At 43.2% G+C, this 16,125-nt stretch overlaps 1 protein-coding gene across 1 annotated transcript; it reads left to right on the plus strand.

Moving 5' to 3' along the window:
* The first annotated feature begins 656 nt into the window (after positions 1–656).
* LOC126419429 (putative uncharacterized protein DDB_G0289041) lies at positions 657–7,279 on the plus strand. The gene is made up of 3 exons (XM_050086617.1): positions 657–1,010; positions 1,224–2,139; positions 7,167–7,279. The coding sequence occupies exons 1-3, from the start codon at positions 657–659 to the stop codon at positions 7,277–7,279; spliced, it is 1,383 nt and encodes a 460-aa protein (XP_049942574.1).
* Positions 7,280–16,125: the final 8,846 nt, after the last annotated feature.

Here is a 16,125-nt window from a genome sequence, read left to right on the forward strand (position 1 = left end):
AAAATGAATATCATTATCCATCCTACACCCAGGAGATATGATGTTCAAAATTTAAATAGTAAAATTAATACTGCAAACCTCCGCCTGATACAGGCTCTGAATTTAGCTAAACACGGGTACAAAAAAAGAATTGCTGTGAACTTTGAAATAGAGAGACTAGCCAGAAACCACTTCACAACACATGGCTTACACCTAAACAAATGTGGCAAGGAGATTATCTGCAATAGACTGGCCTTCCTGACAACTATGGGGAACAATAAGAAACCAGAAGTCAGAAACCATAAACAGACGCTAATAAGCAATTGGATAAAGACAAACAAGATGGGAAATAAAAAGAGTAATAGTGGCCATACTGTGCAAACTACACTAGACAAATGGGTCACGAAGTCACAGAGATGAAACACAAACCCCCTGACCCCTCAAAAAGGTCAGGAACCTGAAAGGATCAATAATGTGATGGTGAACATTATCGAGACATCCCTCCAAAACGTCAATGTGATGCCTCAACAGTGTGAAGTGCATGTGGATACTTTTCAGGCCCACCTGGAAGATGAGATGGCTGCCAAGGACGACCAACAGAACCAGCACAACTGCTCAGAAGTCAACATACCAGGAATACAGCACAATTTAAACTAAAGGTCAGTGACACAGTAAATATGACTTCGAGCCCCCTGAGTAAACCCCACTCAGACCTGAAAATCTATTATCACAATGTCCAATCCTTGAGCAACAAAACTGATGATTTAAGCATTTTGCTGACCAGTGAACTCAGTGATATCTCAGTAGTATGCCTAGCAGAGCACTGGCTCTGCACTGATGTGGTTAAGCTAATCTCACTACCCAACTTCAAATTGTGTAAACACTACTCCAGATCAAATGATGGACATGGTGGAGTTGCCATCTTCATCAAACAACACTCTGAATATAGCCCACTTCCTACCCTAAAGGAAATAGGAACACATGAGATCTTTGAATGTGCAGCCATAAAGCTTACAGATCTAAATCTGATTGTAGCTATAATCTACCGTCCCCCCCTCCAGTAGTATTAATGATTTTCTGTTACAAATGGACTTGTTTCTATCCAAAATAAGTAAGAGGAAACAGGATGTGATTATATGTGGTGACTTTAATATAGACTTTCTCACCCACAACAGAAACAGGGAAACATTGATTAACATTACAAAAACTTATAATCTGCATGGCCTTGTAAACGAGCCCACTAGAATAACACCACATCCAAGACAGCTCTAGATCAATTTTTTGCAAATAGAAATAAACTTAACCCAACTCTAGAAGTATACAATGCAGGATTCAGCGACCACCAAGCTGTCATTCTAAAGGTCGATGTTAGCAAAGATACCTCAAACCCAGTCCCACCTAAAACTTTACGAAGGTTTTTCACCCAAGATAACTTGAACAAGATAAATGCCCTCCTTAGTAAAGAAAAGTGGACAGAGATGTACACAGCCAATGATGTCAAAATGAAATTCAACATATTTCTTGACAAAATGATCCACCACTTTGAAGAGGCCTTTCCGCAAAATCCAGTAAGAATAAATAATAATAATAATAATAATAATAATAATAATAATAATAATAGAAACAAGAGTTGGATTACAACAGCTATAAAAATCTCTTGGAAACATAAAAGAATACTCCACAAGTTGTGTAAACAAAGTAGTGACTCCCCCCAACTAACAGAATACTATAGAAACTACACATGTATCCTAAGAAGAGTGATAAGACAAGCAAAAAGGATGCAGAATGATGAGTACATTGACAAATCCAGCAATAAAGTAAAAGCAATGTGGAATATCATAAAAAGGGAAAGAGGGGAAATGAAAGCTTCACACACAAACATAGTAATCAAACTCCACAATGAATCTATATCTAATCCTGAAGTTGTGGTGAACTCATTCAACAATTTCTTTACAAGCATAGCTGAAAAACTGGTCCAAAATAGTCCTAACACAAATTACCAACCAGCAAACCAAAAATATCACACATGTGCAGAGTCAATTTTCATTACCAAAGTCACTGAAAATGATGTTGCAGAAGCCCTCAGAGAGTTAAAAAATTCATATTCAGCTGTAATCAAAAATTGTGAACACACGATTGCTGAACCATTAACTCACCTCAGTGACTGTTCTTTCCAGGCAGGTATCTTCCCCGAAGCTCTGAAACTTTCTAAAGTAATTCCTGTCTTCAAAAAAGGTGATAATAAAGATATGAATAACTACAGGCCTATCTCAATCTCATCCTGCTTTTCTAAAGTTTTTGAAAAAATAATGTCCAAAAAAATGATGGACTTCATTGAAAAAAAAGATTTACTAAGTTTAGCTCAGCATGGGTTCGGAAGCAACGAATCTACTGAATCTGCAGTATATGATTGCATAAATACACTTTTAGAACTGTTAGAGAGAAAGCAACCCATAACAGGCATATTTCTGGATCTGTCATAGGCTTTTGACACTGTTGACCACAAAATATTACTGGAAAAATTAGAACACTACGGTATCAGAGGAATTGCAAAGAACTGGATTGCTACATTCCTAACCAATTGGATGCAGAGAGTCAGCATGAAATATACTAATAGAGAAAGCAACTCAATAACCGAAATACTATCAAGTAATAAAACTGTAAAGCAAGGTGTTCCACAGGGCTCAGTATTGGGACCCCTACTTTTCCTCCTGTATATTAATGACTTGAGCCTGAATGTTGATGCACAGAAAACAATAATATTCGCTGACGACACAACTGTACTCCTCAAAGGGGAGAATACAGAGGCTGTGCAAAAAGCTGTGAACTTGGCTACTGATCAACACCAAAAAGACAGCTTCCATGAACTTCCACACAACACAAAATGCAAATTCCTCTCAGCCATCTGTCACTATAAATAACTAGTCAATAGATACCGACACTGTTTTCAAATTCCCAGGTCTGTGGGTTAAAGATAACCTGAAATGGAATACACATACAGGAAAGGTAAATGGCAGGATTTGTACTGGCTGTTATGCACTGAGTGTACTGAAAAGATGGGCTAGCCTGAAAACATTAACCAGTGCATACTATGATTACATACAAGCCCACCTAAAATATGGTGTAATATTCTGGGGAAATGCTCAAACCGCTCTGAGCACATTCAAAATCCAGAAGAGAGCAATGAGGATTATTACTGGGAGCAAACCCATAGACTCCTGCAAACCCATCTTCAGAAAGTTGGAAATCCTTCCACTGCCTTGCCTCTACATTCTTGAGAGTCTAAAATTCTTCAGAAAACACATAGTGCCAACTGACCCCACAGTCGTAAAAAATAATGAAATACATAAACACAACACCAGGAAAAACGCAAACTTGCATGTTATATGTACAAACACTCAAATGTGTAAAAAGGGAGTTTTCCACATGGGCCCCTAACTGTTTAACAATCTTCCCACTAGTATTAAGTCCATCGAAGACAACATAAAATTTAGCAAAGCCGTGAAGTCATATTTGTTGTGTCACTGTTTTTACTCTGTAAATGAATACATAGAACAGTAATCTTGCTGTTTGTGTTAAATTGAAAACATTGAGCAATATGATACATTAGGATACTATAGGCTTATGTTAATATATGTTAACAATGTTAAATGATATTTTCCGATATCTGCAACACACTGTGTACCATCAGATCCCATGGAATAAATAAATAAATAAATAAAATAAAAAAGAGGAAGCCGCCTGGTAGAATTTTGCACAGAGCACAACTTAATCATAGCTAACACATCATAAAAGAAGGCTGTATACATGGAAGATGACAGGTTTCAGATAGATTTTATAATGGTAAGACAGAGATTTAGGAACCAGGTTTTAAATTGTAAGACATTTCCATGGGCAGATGTGGACTCTGACCACAATCTATTGGTTATAAACTGTAGATTAAAACTGAAGAAACTGCAGAAAGGTGGGAATTTAAGGAGATGGGACCTGGACAAACTGATTAAACCAGAGTTTGTACAAAGTTTCAGGGAGAGCATAAGGGATCAATTGATAGGAATGGAGGAAAGAAATACAGTAGAAGAAGAATGGGTAGCTTTGAGGGATGAAATAGTGAAGGCAGCAGAGGACCAAATAGGTAAAAAGATGAGGGCTAGTAGAAACCCTTGGGTAACAGAAAAAATATTGAAATTAATTGATGAAAGGAGAAAATATAAAAATGCATTAAATGAAGCAGGCAAAAAGGAATACAAACGTCTCAAAAATGAGATCAACAGGAAGTGCAAAATGGCTAAGCAGGGATGGCTGCAGGACAAATGTAAGGATGTAGAGGCTTATCCCACTAGGAAATATTGGAACACGTGAGGCAGTACTGACCTTACGACTTATCTTAGAAGAAAGATTAAGGAAAGGCAAACCTACATTTCTAGCATTTGTAGAATTAGAGAAAGCCTTTGACAATGTTGACTAGAATACTCTCTTTCAAAGTCTGAAGGTGTCAGGGGTAAAATACAGGGAGCGAAAGGCTATTTGCAATTTGTACAGAAACCAGATGGTAGTTATGAGTCGAGGGACATGAAAGGGAAGCAGTGGTTGGGAAGGGAGTGAGATAGGGTTGTAGCCTTTCCCCAATGTTATTCAATCTGTATATTGAGCAAGCAGCAAAGGAAAAAAAAGAAAAATACGGAGAAGGTATTAAAATCCATGGAGAAGAAATAAAAATTTTGAGGTTTGCCGATGACATCGTAATTCTGTCAGAAACAGCAAAGGGCTTGGAAGTTGAACGGAATGGATAGTGTCTTGAAAGGAGGATATAAGATGAACATCAACAAATGCAAAACGAGGATAATGGAATGTAGTCGAATTAAGTCGGGTGATGCTGAGGGAATTAGATTAGGAAATGAGACACTTAAAGTAGTAAAGGAGTTTTGCTATTTGGGGAGAAAAATAACTGATGATGGTCAAAGTAGAGAGGATATAAAATGTAGACTGGCAATGGCAAGGAAAGCGTTTCTGAAGAAGAGAAATTTGTTAACATCGAGTATAGATTTAAGTGTCAGGAAGTCGTTTCTGAAAGTATTTGTATGGAGTGTAGCCTTGTATGGAAGTGAAACATGGACGATAAATAGTTTGGACAAGAAGAGAATAGAAGCTTTTGAAATGTGGTGCTACAGAAGAATGCTGAAGATTAGATGGTTAGATCACATAAGTAATTAGGAGGTATTGAATAGAATTGGGGAGAAGAGGAGTTTATGGCACAACCTGACAAGAAGAAGGGACCGGTTGGTAGGACATGTTTTGAGGCATCAAGGGATCACAAATTTAGCATTGGAGGGCAGCGTGGAGGGTAAAAATCGTAGAGGGAGACCAAGAGATGAATAAACTAAGCAGATTCAGAAGGATGTAGGTTGCAGTAAGTACTGGGAGATGAAGAAGCTTGCACAGGATAGAGTAGCATGGAGAGCTGCATCTAACCAGTCTCAGGACTGAAGACCACAACAACAACAACAACAACCAATATTAAAAAAAAAAAAAAGTGTTCAGGTTGTATGTCAGAATGAAATAAAAAGTGTTCACATATATGGTACATTAATACACAGATCTAAATGCAATGAAAAAATGAACTAGTGAGGTAATAGAAACACATGTACTGCAGAGATCTGGAAGCAACATTCACTTAGCAATTAGCAGATTACAAGAAATTATGTGCACAAGCAAGACAAGTTGCACTGCACTGACGCAGCATCCAACAAATGCCTACAAAATGAGGTATGGGTCATTGTCCCTGATGTACCGACATAAGAATTCAGTTTTTAACAAGCACCTGTGTTTGGTATGCACATATGAAATTTAAAGATACTATTCCTAATATTTACATTACACATGAATAAAACGAGTCTTCACTCAATTTACTACAACATCCATTACTTGACCACAGAAGAGTTCCTGACAGTTAAATTAAATCTCTTTCTGCAGAGTACACAAGAATAATAACAATATTTAACACTAATAGCACTCTAAAATCTGAACTCTTATCACCGAGCTAGGTAGCGTAGTGGTTAGCACACTGGACTCGTGTTCGGGAGGACGACGGTTCAAACCAGTGTCCGGCCATCCTGATTTAGGTTTCCCATGTTTTCCCTAAATCACTTCAGATAAATGCTGGGATGGTTTCTTTGAAAGGGCACGGCCAACATTCTCTCTCGTAAGAAATTTATTAAGATGTATAGAGTTGAAAACAATTCTCACTCCACCATTTCTCTTGCTTACCACAACTGAAGGATTATTATAAGCACTCCTACTTTTCTGTAATACTCCCCACATTTCCATTTTCTGAATTTCTTTCTCCACATCTTTCGTTTTTGAAAATGGTATACTATATGGCTTGAGAAAATTTCTAAGGTAAGGCATGCACTGATAGCCTTTCACTTTCCTTGGACTTTCACTGAACACTGTTCTAAACTCCAATAACAAATTCCTAAATTGTTCCTTATGCTGATCATTAAAATTTTTAGCTTCCCTCACTTAAGAATATACTACACTTTCAAAATCCTGATCCTCAGTCTCATCAAAATTTATATCATTATAAAACACCTTGGTTCACAATGTTTTGCAGATAGTTACAACTAATCCCACAGTTTAAAATACAGAAAATAGTTTTCTCATAAGTATTACTTTTATGTTCCATAGCAAGCCTCAACTTTCACTATCCAATCCATACCAACAATTATATTTTCCTCCAGACTAGGTATCTCTAGGCATCCATGTTCAAAGGTCTTGTTTTCTGTACTAAAAGTTAAAAGTAACTGAGATTTTACCAATTCGCTTTGCTTACCTATAGGTCCCCCTATTTTTATACTTACAATGGACATTTCCACACAATTCTTAATGTGCTTGATCTTGCCTCTAAACTGTTCAGATAAACCACAAACTGGGCTACCTGTATCAGTCAAACAGTTGCCTTCCTCCTGATCAGTCTTAATTTTAATGTAAGGACACTCAAAATTGGAATCATCCTCTCATTTGTCAGACACTTCATGCAAAAGATCACTTTCAATTTGATCAAATGCTACATCCACACTGTCATCATAAAGTTTTATCAACTTCACAGTTATCATAACATTACTTTGATTACTCATGTTCTCGGGTAAACATTGAATGCAATGGGTATGTGGCTAACCACTACACAGTTGTGCGAATGCTAGAACTTCTATCGCAGCTGACACTGCATTTGCAATGCTTGTGTGCAGATTTACTGTTAGCTGAAATCCCAGCAATGGTGTGGGAAGCACCGGACATGTGAAGACAAAGGACACCAATGCAAGCCAGGCATTGGAACACACTGGACGTGCTGCACAAAGAGTTGTCCTGCCTAGCTGTGAAGCACATATGTCAAGCGATTGTGGACTCCCCACACATATACCTGCAAAAGCCGTCTGTCCCTTTATACAACCATTTCCGCCTTGCCCACATCAAATGCCGCACTCCACAAAAAGTGCCACGAGTTGGCCGTACAGAGTCTTGAACACAAGCACATGGCTAAACAATGTCTTGTGGAGAGTACACCCTCTGGAGCACGCACCACTCTACCTCAAGCCATCAAACGAGGTCACGCAGGTGACCAGGTGCGACTATAGCGCACCCACCTCCAGGTGCTGGAGGCTGAGCTACAGGTACGAACAGCCCGCAAGGGGCCAGCCTTGAAAATCCACACAAGCATACTGGCGTTGAACCGGCAAACCCTACTACAAGCACAGGACGCACGTTAATTAGGGTGCCACTGTTCTGGCCATGCGATCTGTTCCTGTGGTTTAGCCAGGTGGAGGCAATGTTCTATAGCTACAACGTGACATGTAAGCTCATGAAATTCAGCCACGTCGAATGCCAGCTCGACCAGAATGTCACTGTTGAAGTGTGAGACATTATCACCACCCTACCAACACAGTCCTCATATAAGCGGCTGAAGGACAGACTAATCCACCTTATTTCAGCATTGCAGTAGCAACAGATGTATCAGCTGTTGCAACATCAAGAATGCGGCGACAGGAGGCTCACACAGTTCATGTGCCATCTGTGGACTTGGCACAGCCCAATATGGCCCCAGATTCACTATTATGCACCATCTGGGAGCGCAGCCTGCCCATGGAAGTACAAGCAGTGATTGCGGCCCAGCTGGAGATAGAGTTGGACGGCGTTGGGGACCTGGCCGACAGTATCCTCGATGCGCTTGCAACAGTGCCAAACACTGCCGCCTCTGTAGCCTGTGCCACTGTGAACCGGCACCAATGCTCAGCCCAAGTCGAAACGCTGTCCCCAGCCACGCCACAGCAGATGTCGAGCTCCATACCGTAGTTCATAACCCAGGTGGCATCACTCACAACGCAGGTCGAGCGCATATCACATTCGCCGCCAGGGTGCAGGAAGAGCTGCAGCAACAGCCAATCTGGCTTCTGAAGACACGACCCAAACCACAGTAGCCGGTCTTGTGGTACATCACTGACGTCTAGGCCAGTGCCCGATGGCTACTGCTGGTACTAAGCCCGCTTTGGCAATGGCGCGACATACTGCTGGCCCCGTGCTCACACCCAAATGCCAACTGCAGCCGGAATTAGACGCACCCAGCTGCAGTGCCATATCAAGGCGTCTCTACACAACAGAGTGGGATGACAGTGTCAGCTACCTAATATACATGAACTCTGACCTGTCTATATACACATGATCTACACTCAGGGTCAAAAGATTGGCTGAGTAACTGTCACTGACCATGGCTAACAATTCCGCAATAAAAACGTGGGGCACGCACCACCGAGAATTGAACCTTGGGCTGCGCTGTATACTCACATGGACATTTACTGTGGTGGACATCATTGAGCCAGTCCTGGGGGAGGACTTTCTGGCACACTTCAATTTGCTAGCTGACACAGTGAACGCCCAGCTGATCGACTCTATGACTGGGTTGAAGTAGCGGGACAGTGGTGACACGCTGCCTTCCTGAATGTGAAACCAGTGTAGTGCTCCAGTCCCTATGCCTACATACTAGATCAATTTCCAGAATTGACTTGACCACCTGGCATACTGAAATAAATCAAACATTCCATGACACACCACATATTAATCACACCCGGTCCACCCACCTCAAGATGACCACTTTGCCTTGCCCCCAATTGGCTCGCCATAGCTAAGGCCGAATTCGAGGCTATGCTGCAACATGGCATCATCCACCCATCAAGCATCTCTGGTATTCCTCCTTGCATCTCGCTTGAAAAAAGGACAATTCATGGTGTCCATGCAGCGACTATAACACGCTAAGTGCGTGAACGGTGCCAGATCACTACCCAGTACCACACATGCAGGACTTCAGCCACACTCTGGTGGTGTCGGTACTGTACAGCAAGATCAACTGTGTGAAGGCATACACATAGATTCCCGTGGCACCTGAGGTCGTTCCAAAAACGGCAGTAGTGACACCCTTCGGATTGCTTGGAGCCTCTTCATGACTTTCGGACTCCGAAATGCCCAGACTTGGCAGCGTTTCCTGGACAGTGTGCTACAAGGTCTACCATGATGTTTTGCGTACCTTGAAGACATCCTGGTGTTTTCAAGGTCACCCGAGCTCCACCACCAACACCTGACAACCATTTTGCAGCCTCTCAGTGAAACTGGAATCGTCATCAATCCGGTAAAGTGCGTGTTTGGAGTCATTGAGATCGAACTCTTTGGGCATCTCTTCAACCCCAGTGGCTGCACACCACTTCCCGAAAAGGTAAGAGCGATCGTGAAGATGCCTCGTCCACAGACGTACAAGGAATTACGTCATTACCTGAGGGTGCTGAACTTTTTCTGACGTCACATACCAAAAGCTACTGCCATCCAGGAACATCTGACTACAGCCCTATAAGCCCCAACAGCAAAAGGGAAGACTCCCATTCCCTGGACAGATGCACTGGAAAAAAGTTTCAACGATTTGAAACGCGCCCTTGCAGAAGCCACTCCACTCGCGCATCCAGTGCACGACGCCTGTGCTGCTCGACAATTGCGCCATGTCACTATCAGACACCGAATGGGCGAGAACCCAGTGGGCCAGCAGATGCCAGCCAGACAGCAATAGGCACGGTGTTACAACAACACATTGGTGACAGCTGGCTGCTACTCACCTTCTTCTCCAGGAAGCTCTCGGAATCGCAACGCCTTTGGAATACTTATGACCATGAGCTACTAGCGATATTTGAGGCTGTGAAACACTTCCGCCCATCTGTCGAACCTCTTCTTTTTATTATATTCACGGACCATAAACCAATCACGCACATGTTCGCGAACAATCACAATAAATGTTCACCACGCCAGTTCCGGCAGCTGGAGTACATCTCACAGTTCTCCACAGACATCCGCCACATCTCTGGCATTGACAACATTATCGCTGACTGTCTGTCTTGCGCATGTGCTGTCATCTCTCACCCTTTGAACTTTAAGGATGTTGCCGAGGTACAGGAGAGTGATGAAAAACTAAATAGCCTCCGCCACAATGCCGCCAGCTGCCAACAACTGGAACTGGTGCCTGCGATCGGCTCCAATCACAAGATCTGGTGCGACACTTTGACAGGCATGCAGCGGGCGTTTCTCCCTGAGAAATTCTGGCCTTCGACCGTGTGCACAGACTCTTGCACTCTGGTGTCAACAACACTACGTCGCTGGTGGCCACATGTTTTGTCTGGCCAAGGATGCAGAAAGACTGCCGTGAGTAGGCACGTGCCTGCTTTGCATGCCAGCGTGCCAAGGTCAGCAGACACACCCACGCACCCAATGGCGTGTTTTTCTACGATGCGACACAGCACTTAGCACATGTTCACATGGACATTGTGCCTCCTCTTCCCTCGTCCCATGGCAAGTGCTACCTGCTGCCCATAGTAGACCATTTTACACGCTGGCCGGAAGCAATGCAGATTGCAGACATCGTCGTTGAGACAGTTTCCACTGCCTTCGTCGAAATGTGGGTGGTCTGCTTTGGCTGCCACTGACTGCGGCCGCCAGTTCAACTGCGCGTTGTTCACACATGTCGCCTGACTGTGTGGAGTGCAGCTGAAAAAAAATGGCAAGCTACCATCTGGCGTCCAACGGCGTGGTAGAGAGGCTCCACAGGCTGCTAAAAGCTGTCTTAACTTGCCGCAACACGACTTGGACAGAGGCATTTCCCCTGGTACTGCTCAGCCTATGAGTTACTCCCAAGGAGGAAATCAGCGAGTCATCCATATGGGCCATCACTGGCTATTCCAGGGGACTTCTTGGAGGAAGTGCCACTGCCGCATGACAATTCTGCCCCACCACTGGCAGAATGTTTATGTGCACACATGGCTGGCCTCCGATCACACACGCCGACGCGGCACAGTACAGGCAAAGTGTTTGTGCACACTGACCAGCAACGCTGCAGCCATGTCATGTTGCACACTGATGCCACACAGCCACCACTTTGGTCCTCGTACTCGTGACCACACCGGGTCATCTCCTGCATCAACAGAATGCTGGAGCTCGAGGTCAACAGCAAGCCGAAGAAGGTCAAACCAGCTTACATTTTGCCGTCTCCCGACACCACACGTTTTTTCAACCCTGCGGAAGATGTAACTGCCGACGAAGCTTCCCATGCTGCCAGCCCGGCAGTGCCCATACCCACTGCCTATGACACACAGATGCCACCGGCTGCATCCCGCCGCCAGCTGTCGCCATGCCGCCACGTGCGCCTCACCCCACCCCACCCGGCCAGCCAGTGCAGCAGCCTGAAGCAACCCCACCACAGCCACCAGTGGACTATGTCACACGCTCCGGTTGGCGCATCCATTTCAAACGCCTGTGCTGCTTGACAATTGCGCCATGTCACTATCAGACACCGAATGGGCGAGAACCCAGTGGGCCAGCCGCCACCTGCTGTAGAGACCCTGCCTCCAGTGGGCCATCTCATTGCCAAGCTGTAACCAGTCAAGCCCCAGATTCCACTGCCCATGTCACTGGTTGTGTATCCATCGGCACTCCTGGAACTGCACCCACGCTGTGTTGCCTCTGCCACGTCAGGCGTCAAGGCAGGTTTCTCCAGCGCCAGTCCCTGCAATTGGAACTGCTTCCACACTGAGATGCTTCCACCATGCCGGGCGTTGAGGCAGTCCTACTTCCATGCTGGTTACTGTAACTGTTTCCCCGTTGAGCTGTGGTCGCCGCCCCCATGCCGCCGGATGTGACTGTCGCAGCTCTACGGCACACGCACTAGTCGCAACGTCACAGAGCCATGTGCTTATACCGTGGGATGCTTCAGACAGTTCTGAGGCAGCACCACCAGCTGTTCCTGTCATGGGGGACACCCCCCACCCACCATCCGACGTGCCCAGCAGTACTGCCTGCCGCTGTTGCCACTAGTTGCCGCAAGAGGACTCGCCACCGTGCACCAGGCAGCACCACGCGCTGATGTCACCAGCCACCACCCAATGCCTGCTCCACCAGACCGCAGCTATCGCACTATTGCTGATGTCTCCACACAGCATGTGAATTATGACAGGATGGAGTTGTAGACTGATGGCTGCGCTGTCACGCAGCTCTTGAGCTCTGCTCTCCAAGGGGAGATCTGTATGGTGGCCTGCTACACAGCCATGCAAATGCTAGAACTACTATCTTGGTTGACACAGCATTTGCAACATGCACGCACAGATGTACCGTTAGCTGAAAGCCCGGCAACAGCGCGGCGAATACTGGATGTGTGAAGACAAAGGACACCAGTGTGAGCCAGGCATTGGAACACGCCAGATGCATTGGATGAAGAGCTATCCTGCCTAGCCGTGAAGCACGTGGGTTGAGATATAGCAGACTCCTCACACATACACACACAGAAGCCAGTCGTCCAATTATAGCCACTTCTGCCTCACCCGTGACAAATGCTGCACTCTATGAATAGTGCCAGGAGCCGGTCGTACAGAGACTTCCCCACTAGCACATGGCCACATGTGGAGTGTACACCCTCCGGATCGTGCACCACAACATGGCCACGTGACATCTTATAGACTGTACACCCTCTGGATTGTGCACCACTCCAGCTCAAGCCAACAACTGCAGTCACACAGTCAGCAGTAGACCGTATCAGGCTTGATTGTACGCATCTCAGTCATTGTAATAAATGAGTTTGCCTCATGCTGGCATTTCATGTGTATTCAGTCACCTTGGCCTCCTCTGAGCAGTGTATGTGGGCATGACTATAAGGTTGGCTCATCACACAAATAAACATAAGCGGAATCATGAGCAATTCCACTATAAGTAGATTCAATGGCACAGCTAACATTACTTGTTACAGAAGGAACACAAAATACATTTCTGTCAAAATTACACTGCCTGCTTACATCCTCTTTCACTTCATTCCACCAATTGGGATACAAATTCTGACTAACTGCAGCTAACTTATTTCAGAATGCACCTTTATCTAAGTTATCATCAATCTGGTCCCAAACAAACTTCAAAAAGTTTTCACCTTTATTCTCCAGGCTCACAGATACCTCCCTTTTACTGTTGTTTACTAAATAAAGTAGGTGGTGGTGTGTTTGTGTCTGTTGGTAGTAGTTTATCTTGTAGTGAAGTTGAAATAGATAGTTCCTGCGAATTACTATGGGTAGAGGTTATACTCAACAGCTGTACCAAAATAATAATTGGCTCATTCTACCAACTCGGATTATACGATAGCTGAATAGTTCAAAGAAAACTTGAATTTCATTACAAATAAGTACCCCACTCATACAGTTATAATTGGTGGAGACTTCAATCTACCCTCAATTTGCTGGTGAAAATACGTGTTCAGAGCCGGTAGTAGACAGAAAACGTCTTCTGAAATTGTACTAAATGCTTTCTCTGAGAATTGCTTTGAACAATTAGTTCATGAGCCCACACAAATCGTAAATGGTTGTGAAAACACACTTGGCCTCTTAGTCACAAATAATCCTTATCTAATAGAGAACATCATGATGGACACAGTGATTAGTGAACAGAAGGGCATTGTAGCGAGGTTCAAAGCCATATCAATCAAAACCACTAAAAAATAAATGCAAAATATATCTATTTAAAACAGCAGATAAAAATTCGATTGATGCCTTCCTAAGAGAGAGTCTCCATTCCTTCCAAGCTAATTATGTAAGAATAGACCAGATACGGTAAAAAAAAAAAAAAAAAAATAATAATAATAAAAAATTCAGAAGAACGCAAAATCCCCAAGAATGGCTAAGTTTCACAGAAGCTCAAAATTTAGTGTGGACGTCAATGCGAGATGCTTTTAATAGTTTTCACGATAAAACATTGTCTCAAAATATGGTAGAAAACCAAAAGAGATTCTGGTCATATGTAAGGTACACCAGTGGCAAAAAACAGTCAATACTGTCACTGAACAATAGCGATGGAAATGTTACTGATGATGGTGAGACTAAAGCAGAGTTACTAAATACAGTTTTCTGTAATTCCTTCATGAAAGAAGATGAAGTAAATATCCCAGAATTTGAAACCAGAACAGTAGTAGCATAAGTGACATAAAAGTAGATATTTTAGGTGTTGCGAAACAACTCAAATCGCTTAAGAAAGGTAAGTCTTCCAGTACAGATGGTATACCAATCAGGTTCCATTCAGAGTATGCAGACACAGTAGTGCCTTTCTTAGAAATCATATACAACCACTCATCTGACAAAAGGTCTGTTCCTAAAGACTGGAGTAGCACAGGTCATACCAATATTCAAGAAAGGAAATAGGAGTAACCAATTGGATTACAGACCCATATCACTGACACCAATTTGCAGTAGAATTTTGGATCATATACTGTTCTCAGACATTATGAATAACCTTGAAGAACATGACTTATTGATACATAACCAGCATGGATCCAGAAAATATTGTTCTTGTGCAATACAGCTAGCTCTTTATTCTTTCAAAGTAATGAGTGCAGGCAACAAGGGATCTCAGATCAATTCCATATTCCTAGGTTTCCAGAAGGCTTTTGATACCATTCCTCACCAGTGACTATCACTCAAATTGTGTGCATATGAGTATCGTCTCAGTTGTGCAACTGGATTCATGATTTCCTCTGAGAGAGGTCACAGTTGATAGTGATAGATGGTAAATCATCAAGTAGAACAGAAGTGATGTCTGGCATTCTGCAAGGTAGTGTCATAGGTCCTCAGCTGTTCCTGATTTACATAAATGATCTAGGTGATAATCTGAGCAGCCCCCTTAGATTGTTTGCAGATGATGCTGTAATTGTCTGATTACTAAACAGTAAAATTATCAGACAGTCAATTCCAATTACAATATGATCTAGAGAGTATTTCTGTATGGTACAAAAAGTGGCATTTGGCACTAAAAAAAAGAAAAGTGTGAGGTCATCCGCATGGGTACTAAAAGAAATCGGATAAATTTTGGGTATACGATAAACTGCACAAATCTAAGGGCTCTCAATTCGACTAAATACCTAGGAATTACAATTTCAAGCAACTTAAGTTGGAAAGACATAGATAATATTGTGGGGAAGGTGAAACAAAGACTGCACTTTGTTGGTAGAACGCTTAGAATATGTGACAAACTCACTAAAGAGATAGCCTACATTACAGTTGTCTGCCCTCCTCTGGAATATTGCTGTGCGGTGTGGGATCCGTACCAGGTAGGATTGATGGAGGACATCGAAAAAGTGCAAAGAAGGGCAGATCATTTTGTGTTACCACACAATAGGGGCGAGTGTGTCACTGATATGATACCCAAGTTGGGGTGGCAGTCAGTGAAACATAGGCAGTTTTCTTTGCGGCGAGATCTATTTACAAAATTTCAATCACCAACTTTCTCTTCCGAGTGTGAAAATATTTTGTTGACACCCACCTACGTAGGGAGGAATGATCATCATAATAAAATAAGAGAAATCAGCGGTCAGACGGAAAGATTTAGGTGCTCCTTTTTCCCATGTGCCACTCGAGAGTGGAATGGTAGAGAAGTAGTATGACAATGGTTCAATGAACCCTCTGCCAGGCACTTAAGTGTGAATAGCAGAGTAACCATGTAGATGTAGATGTACTCTGCATGACATTAATGCAAAACTGTTTTCACTGGATTGGTATTCCATGACCCTTGGTTACAACATCACATACATTGCTCACC

Source organism: Schistocerca serialis, chromosome 9, assembly GCF_023864345.2.
Source record: "Schistocerca serialis cubense isolate TAMUIC-IGC-003099 chromosome 9, iqSchSeri2.2, whole genome shotgun sequence".
Classification (NCBI taxonomy): Eukaryota; Metazoa; Arthropoda; class Insecta; order Orthoptera; family Acrididae; genus Schistocerca; species Schistocerca serialis.

Bases quoted from the DNA above. Each gene is read 5' to 3' on its own strand.
- LOC126419429 (XM_050086617.1), top strand. From the start codon at position 657: ATGACTTCGAGCCCCCTGAGTAAACCCCACTCAGACCTGAAAATCTAT. The intron at 1,011-1,223 runs GTAGCTATAATC...CGAGCCCACTAG, and splicing joins TTACAGATCTAAATCTGATT to AATAACACCACATCCAAGAC. The intron at 2,140-7,166 runs GTGACTGTTCTT...ACCACTACACAG, and splicing joins TGAACCATTAACTCACCTCA to TTGTGCGAATGCTAGAACTT.